Raw genomic sequence first — 15,922 nt, forward strand, 5'->3', positions numbered from 1 at the left:
CGAGATCATTTCGAGCCGAACACGAGCTGGCTCACGAACAGCAAGCTGGATTGCCACCCCTAGCTCGCTGTGCTTGGTGCACGCATGTAATATCGAATTGGTCGCCATGTATGTCGCGCTGAGATTATCACAGTAGATGGTAATTGGATGTCGTAGCTGTGCACTAAGATCACGAAGAAGACGACGAAACAAGACAGTCTCGGCAAATATCACCGAAGTGAGGAGTTTTCTTAGGCTTGTTGGATATTACCGTCGGTTTGTGGAAAGATTCGCAAAGATCTCCACTCTACTCACTTGAATTACAAAGGAACTATACATTTGGAACAACGAGTGCCAAAGAAGTTTTGAGGTACTGAAGAGTAAACTGATGTCGGCTTCTAGTCTTGCCCTAGTAGTTATGGAAAAAGAATTTGTGATTTATGGTGAATTGGTGATGCCTCGCAAGGTGGATTGGATTGCGTATTGATGCAGGGTGATTGCCTATACTTCCTGACAACTGAAAGAATATGAAAAGAATCATCCTGCACATGATCTGGAGTTGGCAGCTATGATCTTTGTTCTTAAGTTCGGGCGCCACTACTTGTACAACGAACATTGTGACAGTTATACTAATCACATGATGCGGTGTAGGCGATAAAGGACAAACTAACAATTTGCTCACTTTTTTTCTATCTATACTACTTGGTCAAAGGATAAGATTGCACAAATTTACTTGAACAAGAATGTGCGCCTTCATGGAGTGCGTACCTTGATTGTGTCAAATCGAGACCCAGGATTTGTATCGCACTTTTGAAAGAGCCTAAATAAAGCCTTAGGGACTCAGTTGAACTTAAGTATGGCATTTCGCTCACAAACTGATGGACAATTGGAGAAAACAATTCAATTTTTAAAAGATATGCTTCGAGCTTACATCCTTAACTATGTTGGTGGATGGCATCAACACATACAAATGGTGGAGTTTGCTTACAATAACAGTTATAAAGCAAGCATTAGAATATCTCCCTTTGAGGCATTATATGGAAGAAAGTGTCAATCGCATTTGCATTGGAGTGAAGTTGGTGAGAAGACAACTTTGGGCCCCGATGTGTTGGTGAAAGCAGAAAAAAAAGTAGGAATTGCACGACAACATTTGGTGACAGCTCAAAGTCGACAAAAGCTATATTCTGACAAACGAAACATGACCTTGAGTTCCAAGTTGGAGAACAGGTATTCTTGAAGATTTCGCCATCTAAAGGAGTGAAGAGATTTAGGATGCATGGGAAGTTAAGTCCCTGATACATTGGTCCTTTAGAAGTGTTGGAGCGAGTTGGACTAATGGCATACTGGATTCCTTTGCCGCTCAACCTCGTGGGAGTTCATGATGTATTTCATGTATCAAAAGCATACATTTGATCTTTCTCATGTCATTGATTTTGCGCCTTGGAGTTGCATTAAGACTTTCACCACGAATAACAACTGGTTCGCATTTTGGCTCAAGAAGAAAAGGAACTCCGAAACCAGACTAGGGATGTCAATGGGTGTGGATACCCGAAATTTTATCCGAACCCGAACCCGAATGAAACGGATATATCCGATGATAAATGGATATGGATTCGGATATGGATATCAAAAATAGAAACCCGACGGATATGGATTCGGATATGGATTTTGACTGTACCCGACCCGAACCCGAACCCGACCCAAACCCAACCCGAACCCTAATTTATTTTGTATTATAATATATATATATATATATATATATATATATATATAATTTAATGTTATATTTGAATTTGTATTTTAAAAATTTAGATTTAATATAATATATTTTGAAATATTGAAAAAAGATAATTGTTTCGGGTTCAAATTTTCGGGTTCGAGTTCGGGTTCGGGTTCGGGTTCGGGTTTCGGATTTTTGGTCGGGTTCGGGTTTGGATATGGATTTTTAAAATCCGTCGTGTTCGGGTTCATTCGGGTCTCGAGTTTGGAGTCGGGTTCGGGTTTCTGAAAATCCGCCCCAAATCCGACACGTTGACATCTCTAAACCAAACTATGTTACTTCATATACGAGTTTCTTTTTGTTGATTACTAGGACATGAAATTATGTGAAGTTAACACACAAAAAGAGAGTTATGAGATCTTGTTGATCATGACATGTGATTATAGCCTACAAAAAGCAAATTGAGCTCAACTACTTATTTACTCATGTTGGGGTCCTCACGAGATGGTCCTCCGGAGGTGTAGCCATGCAGCTATGCGAGTGTTCAAGCTGCCTACAGTTGAGAGCCTTAAGGAGTTCATGTGCGATTGTTCGATGTCTCACTAGGCACGGTGCGAGCTTGGGTGAGCTATAAGTCAGTCGTTGGGATCGGATGGTATGATGTTTGCTATTAGTCATCACATTTGTTACATAATAAAACATGTAATCCTACCGTTGGTATTTCATTTGTATTGAGGCATAATAGTAAGCATAGTAGTTGATAGTTTATTATACTCGTCATTTTACTGTTCTGTCTACAGCCAATACTAATGATGCATTGAGTAGACCTAGTGGCGAAAGTCGCCACTATCGGCGACTATATCTACTAGAAACTATTTTTCAATTTCCTTTGTTGTTGTTTTTCTATAATATACTGGACCTTCGCAAATTGACAAGGTTGCAGTATAAGATGATGGTTAGTGCTTTTGTGAAGTTCTGGGCTGAGTTGGATCTGTTTTTACGCGAAAGGGACACGAAAACAGTACTCGAAAGCAAACTTTACCGAAACTATAGTTTCAGAGTAGTTCCGGAGGCCGAAAGGCGTTGTGGGTGCTCGAAAGTCCAAAGTTGAGAGAGAGGTTGATTTGAAGGATCTAGATGGTGGACCGAACGCCCGAAAAGCCCGTGCGTAGTTCCAAACACCCAAAGGTTGGCGAGAGTACTATACTAACTTGATTAGACGTATTTATGCATATCTAGTTTAGTTGATATATGTGAGAGCTATTGCGTCAAAGGATACAGGATTAATACACCTGAGTTTATGTGATATTGCCAAGGGCCAGAAAAACTGTAAAAGAAAAGTGAAATATGATTTGAAAGTGCCAAAGGGCGAGTAAACAGTATGATTATGATCTTGTTGATAATCGCATATGACTATAGCCTGCAAAAGCCAAATTAAACTTGACAGTGTTGTGGTATTTGATCCTCAGTTAGGGTCACGCCCCGTGAGTAGGCTTTTCGAAGGCTAGCCTTCTGAAACAATTGTGACAGTTACCTGCATGGTAGCGGACCACTATAGGTGGGGGCTGGACGTGAGACGACGCAGGCTTGACCGGACATATGAGTCAATTGGCATGATTGGGTGGTGTGGCGTTGGTTTTATCAATTATTTTCGTTGATGCATATGAGACATAATTATAGTTTCCAATATTTACTTGTAGAGGCATGATAGCAGTTGTTTATTTCCAGCTCAGTATAGTATTATTTATTCAATTCAATTTTCACTATCGATGCCTCTGATAGAGATAGCGATGTAGGTCATCGCTATCGTCGACTGTACCTACTAAAAATTATTTTTTAATAGTTCTCACACAGTCCCATTATTGTTTTATTTTAGAACCCTCAGAGCCGATGACCGATCAAGGTAAGGGGATCGCAAGTTAGATAGCGTCTCCTACCATGGCAAGTACTAGAGAAGGACCACATGATGTATATGTTGTATAGCTGACTGTACATAGTGGGCCAGAGAAGGCTAGCAGAGTTGTATTTATTTTTGGGTGTGCTAAAGACTTACATATTTGTGTATTTACACTTAGACTGATACATGTTCTTTTGTATATATACTCCTGTTACATGATTTGGACAGATTGGTTGTATATGCTTCATATGTGCAGGGTGCGCCCTCGTGCATACGGCGGGTTCGTTAGCGTACCTGGAAGCTTCCGCTATGACCCGGAGAGTGGCATTTTCTTTTAGAGCCATTGTCATCGGCTAGTGATCGTGGTAAGAAAATTGCGAGCTAGATAGCACCTCTAGTCCTGGACGAGTCTAGTGGAGTGACCCTTGTGGACATGGAACTTGCTAGTTGTATATCGAAAACGGATGTAAATGTTGTTTTGGGTTGATTAGTCGTATGGACATAACTAGTAATAGTATAGTTATATTTTGGCTCTGGTACATCAACTCATATATTTTCTTATATATGTCCACATGTATATGATATTATCATGTTGGTTAAGTTACGCTTCGTATGTGCGGGGATGTCCTTGTGCACATGACCAGTCTGTTAGCGTACCCGGAAAGCTTCCACTACAACCCAGGGTGTGACATTTTAGATCTATTTATATATGGGTGCAGTATATAATACCACTCCAAGAATAGGATGTACTACTCTCTCGTTCCTAGTAAATAAGGGATAAGGGAAAATTAAGTTTATGGAACCTTCAGATGAAGCATCAGGAGATAGAGAAAATGCCGGTAACTTATTTGTTTTTCACAAGATTCTTCTGGTTTCTTGTCCAGCTTCTAGAATATTACCCAGAAGATTAATCACACAACAGATACTCGTATATTTGTTTCTAGGGCTGCAGAAAAGGACAAATGGTCACATTACAATAATTTCTAGGACATCAGTTCCGTGGACAGCTCCTAACACATTCCTAGTTTCAAGTTGTACAAACACATAAAATAAATTTTATAGCGCCTAAATTATACCATTAACTAGAGGTTTACAGATTATGAATTAATTCAGGTAACAACTACAACGTGAAAAATAATGCACAAACAAATATGAAATGCACTTGATTACCACCAGAATAATCCTATAAGAGATGGATTCAGCATACGGTTCAAGCTTGAAGACAAAAGAATAACCGTCAAGATGCATGTGCATATTGAGAAGACTACTAGTCACCTTGAAGAGGAAATATGCTTTTCAATCGTTTTTTCTTCCTCTTCGTCAAAGGCAAACCACTTGTCTTCATTTATAACCAGGTCCCAGTTCTCAATATCTGCAGAGAGAATATAATGTTCAAATTCACTATTTGTAAATGAATTCCAGGAGATCAAATATTTTAGTAAAGAACCTTGAAGCATAATTTTCAAGTTACTGTAGTGGCCTTCCAAATTCCAATATGTACGCCCGTTTCCTTCCAAAAAAATAGGCTCAGTTCTTACAGCGTCTCGTCTTTGTTTCTCTGCAGTTGTAAACAAGGGAAAAAATAATAATAATAATAATAATAATAAAGATATTATCAATACCAATGATCAACTGAATGCTCTCATGGCTAATGTAACACAACAAGAGTTTAAAATGAGAGTGTCAAAGTTTATGCGAAGATTATTAGACAAATGAGGACCATGATACTACAACTCAGGTGTAGCATCCAGATCACACAAACCGGCAGAGATGGTCTCGTCGATGAAAGATCATTTGACGCACCAGTAAGAAATGGAATTTCATTGATGTCGATGGTGTTTTAATGTATAGAAAGACCAAAACTAGCATTAGAGGAAGTAGATATGATAACACTAGGTTTGCTCAAATAAGGGGAAAAAAAAGAAAAACCACCAAAAGTTGAACTGATAAGAAGAAAGATATATATATTGGGAAAGAATTGATCCAGAAGCTAATGATTAGCCAAAAGGGGTCCACTTTAATAACAAGAAACAGGAATGTTGCAACATACTTTGATGACATTAACCCAGTGAAATACTATATAAAATGCTAAACTCAAGCACGCATAAATTATTAAAAAGAGTCCTCTTTTTCTTTATCGACACGTCATCAAAAAAAAGATAATAATAATCTTAAACATTTTGTCCGCCAAAATGACGTAATGAGAATAATGAAAATTTAGTTGACAGTATTCATCCTACTCTATTCAAATAAGCTATGAGCCTATGACCCTCGACACTATGCAGGAATTGTATATGTGCTTATGTTACTTGTGGCAATTCTCCTTGAAAACAGGTTGAGACAATGAAAATGATAAATTGGACAATGTATACAACAGAAGGGTCGAGTATTGAGATTCTATCTTTAGACATGATGCATGAGACCACGCTTGCAAGGGCCAATTATGCACATGTGCAATGTTTGAAAGGGTAGCTCCCTATAGATTAGGCACTCCGGAATTATAGCCATCACGACACTATGCTCGCCGGAATTCTATCTTTAGACATGATGCATGAGACCACGCTTGCAAGGGCCAATTATGCACATTTGCAATGCTTGAAAGGGTAGCTCCCTATAGATTAGGCACTCCAGAATTATAGCCATCACAACACTATGCTCGCCTGTGTGGGACTGAGTGTTGATTGGGACGTCGCAGGAAAGGCTCATTTCTAGGGAGGAGATATTGACTACCATGGGACCATGAGGCACGGTGCAGATTAGGACTTTACTTTATGTAAGTCCTCAAAGACATTGGGTAAAAGTTAGTAAAACTTGACATTGAACATCACACATAGATTATGCATTTATGATAGTTGGACATTCATGTTAATACTTCACTTTGTAGAGGCATGACAGTAATAGATCTACTTTTCATTTCAGCTATTTCATTCCTACTCTTTACATTTCAGTAGTTGATATTATCTATGCCTCAGTTGACCTAGTATAGTACATCCCTCTCGATGGCGGTATCCACTGGAAACTATATTTTATAGTTCTCACCACCATTGGTTGATATTTTTTTTCTTTTCAGAGCCTTCTAGCACAGGAGAAGGCCGGGATCGTGTGTATGTGAGGTGTGTATATGTATATATTTAGATAGTTACCTTGAGGTGTATTTGAGATGTACTTTTGGTGGGTTGATGTATGAGGTGATTATATGTATTTTGGAGCTCTCGTGCCGATGAGATCAAGGTTGCAAATAGCGGATAACGGGTACATAGCGTTTGGAGGTCTCATAGTGAAAAGCGGATAGCGGGCGCCATAGCCCATAGCGGGTTTCATAAAAACAAACTTAATATATTTATATTCCTTATAAAAAGTACATAATTTTGAAGAAAAGACAATTTTGAAGAAAAGATGACTAATCATTCCTTTTTTTTAGTATAGCAAGCCTATAAATATTTAATGTGATTATCAATTAAGATTAACTTTAAAATATTATGATTTAGCAAACCAAAAGAGGCATAAAACTCGAAAATCTATAATCCATAAACAATCTAAAAAATTTGTAAATGGATGTCAAAAAGGATAATCTTAAGTAAATAATTAAAATCTTATTCATCAGAAAGACATTCTTCTTCTCCTTCACTAGAGGTATTATGGTCATCCACTTGATAACCCGACTCGATTAGATATTTTAACCCGTTTGCACTTTTTTAAGTTTTGGGCTCATATCGTCCGCTTTCCGACTGCTTTATAGCAGCCGCTTTAGCAGGCCCTATGCAGCTAAAGCGGCCGCTATGAACCCGATCCTCTAAAACCCCTTTAGAGATTATGGCGTAGCGATAGCACATAAAATCCACTATAGCAGCCGCTATAGCGGGCATAGCGGCCTGTCACGGACTTAAATTTTTTGAACGCAAAAGCCCGTGCGGCGTCCGCCTTCCTGCTCGAAGATGGGCAAGCCTACCCCAAGTCCTAACACGGACAAGTCTCCCAAACTTAACAGCGGAATATCAATCCAAGCATTTGCCAAGCTTGCTCCTCCGCCAGACTGATAGCTCAACCAATCGCCTGCAATCGAACCCCTCGTCGGACTCCACGAGTTCCCAACGAGCAACCCCAATACTGAGACTGGCCACCAAGCAAGGTCATATTCTCCACCATTGTGCCTCATGCGCCTGACAGCATCCACGGCCATACCGCCTACGCGCGGCCTGCTCGCTCGGTTCACTAACACACGTCAGAGAAGCCACCCAAGTGTGCGCCACAAGCTCGTCTGTCTTCCAACGCCAGCGACCAGCGCGACAAACCGCACGCCCATGCTCCGCACATCCGTGCTTCGCATGCGACCCGTACGGCACACGTGCCCTCAACGCTCCTCGCAAGGAAGCCAACAAGCCCACACAGTGCTCCTCGACTGTCCCCATGACCTCGCATTGCCATGGCGCTCCATGCCCTTGATTACCATAGTTTCGCCCCATACAAACGAGCCGGCCTCACTCCGCGTACTGGCCGCCCTCTGTGACTTAACCAGCTGGCGGCGAAATCGTCGCACACGTCGAACACTGGTTCAAGTCCCTTGACTTAGCCACCTGGCGGCGAACGCATCGCACCTCACCCAACAATGGCTCAAGTCAATCCGGCGGTAAAATCCACAAACTGGCTTAACCATCCGGCGGCGAAATCGTCGCACACGCCACGACAATGGTTCAAGCCCCGGGCGGTGATCTCTGTGCACTCACCTCCCAATCCTCCCTTGGTATCAACCTCGGCGGCGAAATCGTCGCACACGCCCTAGCCTTGATACCAAGGTTAGCATAGCACAAGTCCTGGGATTCCGGAATCCACTTCCACAGGTCGAGGGTCCATAACCAACCCTATGCTATCGACCTAGAACATCCTAGTGGTTGCTACCACTATGCCCAACAATCAAGGTTCAATGCCACTCAAGGTTTACTACATGTCATAACCTAGGTTTCAATACTCTAGGTTCTATACCATTCATATCCGACCTATGTTTATTAACACTAGGTTCATTGTCATTTCTGTTCAACCTATGTTTACGACACTAGGTTGGATGCCACTCGCCTAGATCTATTTACTCTAGGTTCAATCACAACCTATGTTCTTTAACACTAGGTTAGATGTCACTCGATCTATTCGACTCTCTAGTTGTCCAATGTCGAGTTCTACATTCACTCTAGGGTTATCGACCCATTCACATGCCTATTCTCACAATGCTAACTATGCATCCATACATTTATCTGGCATTTACATAACATGCTTATCATGCATTCCATATGCACTTCTACATCATATCATATGCATCTACTTGCATTTTACATTATAGTATTATACCATTAACATGCATTAACTATATGCATCATTCACATGCGTCATCTAGCACTTATATGCGTCAACATGGATTCTTAACTCGCTTAGACATACAGGCGACCTAGTCACTTTGGTAAGCACAACCCACCTTAGCTTGCTGTCCGATTGCTCGTCGACACTTGCAATCGGCCTCCCGCGGCACTCGGCACCCGACTTGGCCCGATCTTGCTGTTGCGCTTCAACCGCGCATCGCTTTGCGATTCCGGGTATTAAAGGTCTTCGCTTTATCGTTACGGTGCTCGGGACCCAATCTCGCGATTTATGGATAGCGCCTCGGCCCTCCAGGCGATAACGAAGCTCCGAACATCCATTTCTTCAATATTTTCGCACCGGCTCGACGAATCGTCTAACCGACTTCGCCAACGCATTCACAGACCTAGCAATTAGGTTTACAGAGGGTTAATCGAGATCAAACCCTACCAGATAGCAAAATCCCATTTTGAGCCCTAGATGATCAACATTGCAAGAATACCCCAAATCGATCCTCGATTCATGCACTAAACATCTATCTAGCATCAATGGGTTCCACCAAATCCATTTCTAGAGCCTACAACACTAACTCTAGGGATTTACCATAAGGGAGCTTGGAAGCTTACCTCTCCAAGATGCTCCAAGCACGAGGAAGAAGAAGATGGAGACGATCCTCCTCCTCTTTGCCTTATTCTCCTTCTTTCCCTCATTCTCCTTCTTCACTTCAAGAGAGAGGTAGAGAAAGCTTCTAGAGAGAGAGAGAGATGCTAGGGTTGAGAGGGTTGAGGGAGAAATGAGAAAAAAGAGAGAGAAAGCCCTCTCTTAACCCCTCATATGGCCAAATTGCATAAAAGCCCCTGAACTTTATTTCTCTTGCACAGCGCTCACTGGGCGTTTTTCGTTCTCAGGGTCCGGATTAAGGTCCGGACCTCCGGACCCTGAGGGTCCCAACCCCGAGGGTCCTGAAAAACTGCAAATTTCAGTTTTCGCCGATTTTGCTCCGTTTTGGTCCGTTTTCGCTCCGTGGGTCTCCGATTCACTTCTAATCGAACCGAGACCCCCAAAACAGGTTTTCGAGCGTAATTACATCATCTTTTTATCTACGCTAATGCCGGATTTAATCACAGCATAACATAGCCTTTCAGGTTCCGTTTTCGCGCCCAGCGCGCACCGAAATGCCCGTATGCTCCCAAACTTCACCGAACTTCACCCAGCCCATTCTGGGCATTTTCGTGGTACGGGGTCCGGGCCCTCAAGCCAGGGGCCGGACCCCGAGAGTTGGTAAATTCTGCAAAGTTGCAGATTGCAACTTCACAAGCCTTTCGCAGCTACGGGGTCCGGACCCTACAGCTAGGGTCCGGACCCCGAGAGTGGAAAACATGCAGAAACGCAGAATTGCAAACTCCAACTCTCTAAGGTCCTCCCTCAATGCACTTTTCGCATTTTCATCGCATTCGGACTCTCCGAAGCATACCAAGTCGACAACAAGTCAATTCTAAACGAAGTCCAACTCTCGGATTTCGAGAATTCACTTCCTTACACCATAGCTTCGTCAACTCAATGACTAACAAATGTGGCCCCCAAGAGCGTCACGGTCGAGCCCCAACGATTGACCCGTGACATCGGCCGCTATTTAAAACACGATGAGATATGTAGTTGGATGTATTAGTCATTGAGGATTTGGATTCCTTGTATATGTTTTAGTTGTATGGTTTATGTTTAAACTAGTTTTGTTAATGTTCACTTGCGCTGATCATTATGTGTAGGATTTATTTATCTTCTTGGTGGATGTTGTGATTGTAGACGCCTTGTGTGTGCTGGGGTGGGGTGTCCTTGTGCACACGGCGAGTCTGTGACGTACCCAGGTAGGCTTCCGCTAGGGCCCGAGGCATGACAAGTGTTGCATACACCTATATATGCATCATTCTGCTCATAGCTTAATATTGCACGATGAGTACATACGTAATCTATTATACTCAAAGACTTCGAGTATATATATATATAGTATCCAGCTAGAATGGTCCTATCAACTTGTTTTCGATGATCAAGAATCTGAATCAATGATCGGCACCATTGAACTTCATCTATCTGGAAGTCAAATTTGGTGATTTTTGAACAATTTACCTAGTGATTGAAAGGTCACAAAATGAACAATCAAGAGAAACTTGTAAAAATAGAGGTTCAAATTTCTCAATTGATGATGGGGGTTGTTGAACATGATTTAGATAGTGAAAGAAAGTTCCTCTCATATTCAACTGATTTAGATTGCTCTATATCAATAAATAAGCAAACAGCACATATAGGTCATCAAAAATTGAGGATTTTATAGCTATTTGATCACTAGGAACATGATTTTAAAAATTAATTAAATTCGGTTCATAGGTACTTCAAATACTTCAACAATGCTAATCATTGATTCAAATTCCTGATCATCCAAAATGACTTGATGGTATAAGCAACTATTTTATTAATAGGATTGTAGCTAGATTCCATATATATACATATATATAGGCTAGAGCTACTATACTCTTATGAATATAAAGCCCTTTGTACTCATAAGTTTTCGGAAATTGGATGAAGAGATGTGCTGTTAAGATGATAATAGTCTCCGGTTAGGATGATAGTGGTCTCCTAGGGTTGAATGGGTGATTGATTGAATAGTATGATCTAACGGATGAAAATGGTCAAAAAGGTAGATCTAAAGGCCAAAAACTTATGAGTACAAATGGACCTATACTCATAAGAGTATAGTCGCCGGACTACATATATATATATATATATATAGTTGAGCTGGAATGTTATTAGTAGCAAACGAGCTCTCTTACCACCTATCTGTTTTCGATGATGGAGCCTCCAAATCAATTATCGGCACCGTTGAACATGATCTATACCATTTGAAGCATCTAAACCAAATTTTCATGATATTGTTCTCTTGTCCATCAAGTGAACACAAAAATGAACTGCTGAAAATGAATATTCTTTAAAAAGTGATGATAGGAGTTTTGTAATCAAGATCAAGAGTATAGATCTTGTTTTAAATAATTTAAAGAACTTTCTAACCAAACTTCAATTAATTTGAATATCTTTACACCGTTAAATGAAAAAATGTCTGATATTGACCATTAAAATTACAAAGTTTGATACCCTCTGATCATTAGGCCAATGATGTCAGAAAGATTTAAAACTCAGTTTCTAGATATTTCAAGTGGTATAGATCATGTTCAACAGTGTCGATTTGGAAGCTGCATCATCGAAACAAATCGGTAGCAACAGAGTCCGTTGGCTACTGATAGCATTCCAGTTCAACTCTCTCTCTCTTTATATATAAAGAAAGAGAAAGAGAGAGAGAGAGAGTTAAGCTATGATACTATTGATGGTAGATGAATAGTATTTACTAACAACTTTTTAGCACTTGGGTCCATTGTAGTATTCCTGGTTTTTGGGTTGCTTGTGGATCTCAGCATCTGAGGCTTGGCGACACATCTGGAGAGTGTCGGGACAAGTCGGAGTCGTTTTGGAGCGAAATGGACTCAAAACGGACTCAGTGCGACGCGAGAGCAGAGCTTGATATTAAAATCTGCAAAGTGCATGTTTCAGTATCGAGTACGGGTACCATGCAGGGGAGTACCGGTACCCCAGTGTATTTTTCGAACTGCTCCTCTCGAGTTGCGATAATTGATGCGGAGTACCGGTACGGCATCAGGCTGGTACCGGTACTCCAACTGGGATGTTGAGTTGGTGAGGGGTAGAATGGTCTTTTTGGTTGGTGGATATGTACGCCACCTACTCCCTATTTATGTTTATCAACTCAACTTGGTCAGCTGAGCTTGGATAATTATCCTTTTCCTCTCTCTCTCTAGTTTTGATTGTGTGCTTGGTGGAGGCCACGGCTTAAGCTCGGAACGACGTCGACGTTGCGCCGGGGAGCCGTTCGAGACCGTGGACGTCGCGGTTGCGCCGTTGGAGGCAGGGCGAGCGCGTGTTTTCCCTTCTCTTGACTTCTCGCCGTAGTTGGATTAGTTTTTCGAGGTGGGTTGAAGTTTACCGAAATCGCCGGAACATCTCCTAAGTTTTTATATCGTCTACATGTATCATCTGTTTAATTTTTGCTAGTACTCGAATTCATGGATTAGGCTTAAAATCTGAATTTGGAGTTAAGTAGTAGTAGTATAATTTTACATGTTGGACTTGGAATTGACTTAGGAGAAAACTGTAGATCCTACACTGTCAGTTTCTGAAAACTACCAGATTTAGCTTTAGGAGCTGTAGTTTGTTTGTATTGCCGCAGTTTGTATGCGGTAGATACCCAAATTAGTGTAGGATGGGTTTACGCTCGTGCTGGATTGCCGAGTTTATTTTACAGTAGTGTGTAGACTGTTTCGGATTGTCGGGTGCCATCGCGGTTGACGGTGGACCCAGATTTTTGTATTTGCATCAGATTGTGTCAAGGGCACGTGAGCTTTGGTTGTTAGACCCATTTGCTTTAATTATAACCTGTGAGAGCCTGATTAAGCTCAACAGAAACACGCTTGCATACTCGGTTGGGTAGCGCCCACAAGTGCCACTCCGGAGTCGGGCTTTGTGCTTTTGCATTGTTGTCGCAGCAGTCCTGTTTGGACGGTGCTTTAGGACCGGCCACCTCAATGGTGGTATGCGGTATAGCTCGGACGCAGGCAGGACGGGCCTGTTGGCAGTCCCTTGACAGTATAGTCGTTGTTGCAGGGGATATATATCTACAGATAGCTAGAGATGATTAGTGATAGTATAGGGGCATATAGCTGTAGGGTTTCCAGTTTTCCTTACTATCTCTTGCATACCATTCTGCAGACTTAGTGGGTGACCCGTTGAGATCGGTAGCGGTACCCACTAAGAACTACTTTTTGCAGTAATTCTCACACCTAGTTGTTGGCCCCTTTTTGCAGAGCCTTCTTCTGCGGCTGCTACTGTCGCTGTCGCTGATACTGATCGTGGAAAAGGAGTGGCAAGCTAGATCCATTCCCTGGTTGCAGTTTTAGAGTACCATCTATAGGCAGTTTTGGGTTTAGGTTCATGTACATACTTATGCTGGTACTCGCTAGAGCAAGTGATGTCTGTATTTTGGAGACTATGTATAGTGAACCTGATGTTTATTTATTTATGTTTACAGTTCTGTTAGCAGCTCTATACTCGTAGTTATAGTTTTGTATGATTACAGGTACTGTTACAGCTATTGCTTCGTATACAGAGGGAATTCTTTTGTATACAGCAGGTCTGTTGGCGTGCCTGGGGAAACGCGGTAATCCGGGGCGTGACATCCATAATAGTACCACCACCTGACCACCAAATAATAAACCCTAATGCATCCAAAAGATAAAAAGTATATAGGCAACACTATTCATCTATTATCAATAGCATGCTACTGAATAGCATTCTACTCTCCCTCTCTCCCTCTCTCTTTCTCTCTCTAGCACTACCAAATAGTAAACCCTACGCATTCAAGGGATAGAAAGTAGATAGTTGTTAGATATGCCTCGAAGTTGGTAATCGACTTCAGTTTTGGGACTCCGACTCATCCACAGTTTCGCGGTGCGACTCATTTTGGAAAATAAAATGTGAAGAAAAAATGAATGTATGTGGTGGGTAGCTATCAGCCCGAGCTCATTTAGAGTGAAGTTCTACGGATCAGATCCGAAACCCATTAAGAGTTTTCCTTTATCGTTTTGCCCTAAAGGCGACAAATGATGCATTGTAGTTTGAACTTTGTATTCCTTTTTTGGATAGTGAAGTTCTTTCCTCCCTCGCCCGTGGTTTTTCTTCCTGCAAAGGGTTTTCCACGTAAATCTGTGTTCTTCTATTTTCTACTTGTGATTTGTCTATTTTCGTGTTCGCTATTTTCATTTTCGTTTGTGCATTTGTCGTAACAAACTGGTATCAGAGCCCTAGGTTCATCGATTAGGGTTCTCTTCATCAATGGCATCCATGAAATATGACCTCCCTTTACTTAACCACAGTACACGGTTTACGTTATGGCAAGTGAAGATGCGCGCAATCCTGGCTCAGATGGGCCTAAAATATGTGTTGCTCAGGATGGAAAAGATGGTTGTGTCCCTCAGTATGGCGAAAAAGGAGAGGATGAACTGGAAGGTCCTTACACAGATTCAACTACACATTTCGAATGAGATCTTACAACACGTCATTAAGGACAAAAACGTTGCGAACTTATGGCTAAAACTGGAGTCGTTATGCATGATTCTCAACCTCATTAATGTAACGTCTAAAACAATCCAATGCTTCAGACCTATGGGAGATCAGATAGACATGACCAAAGCGCGTATTGTCATTTATAAATGTGATAAAGTAAAAAAAGCACCATGTCTTGCCCTCACACTTATTGGATCAATTGTAAAGAAAATTCTTCCCTAGAAGCTTTATCAAATGGTTTTCGAGTCGTTTTTCCCGCTAAATAATGTTCACAAGTGAGCAGGTCGACTTTAGTGAGCGAGCTCAACAGCCCGTCTCTAACTAATCTAGTCATTCTATCATGCCCAATATGACCAAGATAAGCGTGCCATTTAATAGAAACGTTGTGATCATTCTCAACAAAAGATAACAAAAAAAACGAACCAGTATTCTTATTATTATAATCAATGTCCAAAATTATAAAAGCATATGAAATAAAACCTCTTCCATAATAAATTGTTTCAAGATGAGTCTCAAATATATCATTCTCAAAACTAAAAAAAAAGCCTAACTAAAGTATAGCAAGAATAGAAAACAAGTTCCATCGAATTCCTAGAGCATAAAGTATATCATGAAGGTACAAAGTGCGACCACCTCGCATGATCAACTTATATGTGCCAACGCCTAATACATCGACACTCGAATCGTTCCCCATATGTACTCTTCTGCTCCCAGTAGGCATACGACGATACTCGACGAATCCCATCCGATCCCTCGCTACGTGGTCTGTTGCTCCTCAGTCTACAATCCACACAGGAAGA

General features: G+C 41.4%; 1 protein-coding gene across 5 annotated transcripts in view; it reads right to left on the reverse strand.

Annotated features, from left to right (window-relative positions):
* Positions 1-15,922, reverse strand: part of LOC109710810 — a 45,609-nt gene that overhangs the window by 17,570 nt on the left and 12,117 nt on the right. For all 5 annotated transcript variants that reach the window (XR_002216444.1, XM_020233582.1, XM_020233581.1 and 2 more), the window contains exons 10-11: positions 5,044-5,154; positions 4,872-4,968 (exon numbers count right to left, since the gene is read on the reverse strand). Coding sequence is in view for 4 of the 5 variants with exons in the window: in XM_020233582.1 (XP_020089171.1) it covers positions 4,872-4,968; positions 5,044-5,154 (208 nt within the window). In the remaining variant the exon portion in view is untranslated. The remainder of the gene's footprint in view (positions 1-4,871; positions 4,969-5,043; positions 5,155-15,922) is intronic.

The sequence above is a fragment of the Ananas comosus genome, linkage group 5 (genome assembly GCF_001540865.1).
Source record: "Ananas comosus cultivar F153 linkage group 5, ASM154086v1, whole genome shotgun sequence".
NCBI lineage: Eukaryota > Viridiplantae > Streptophyta > Magnoliopsida > Poales > Bromeliaceae > Ananas > Ananas comosus.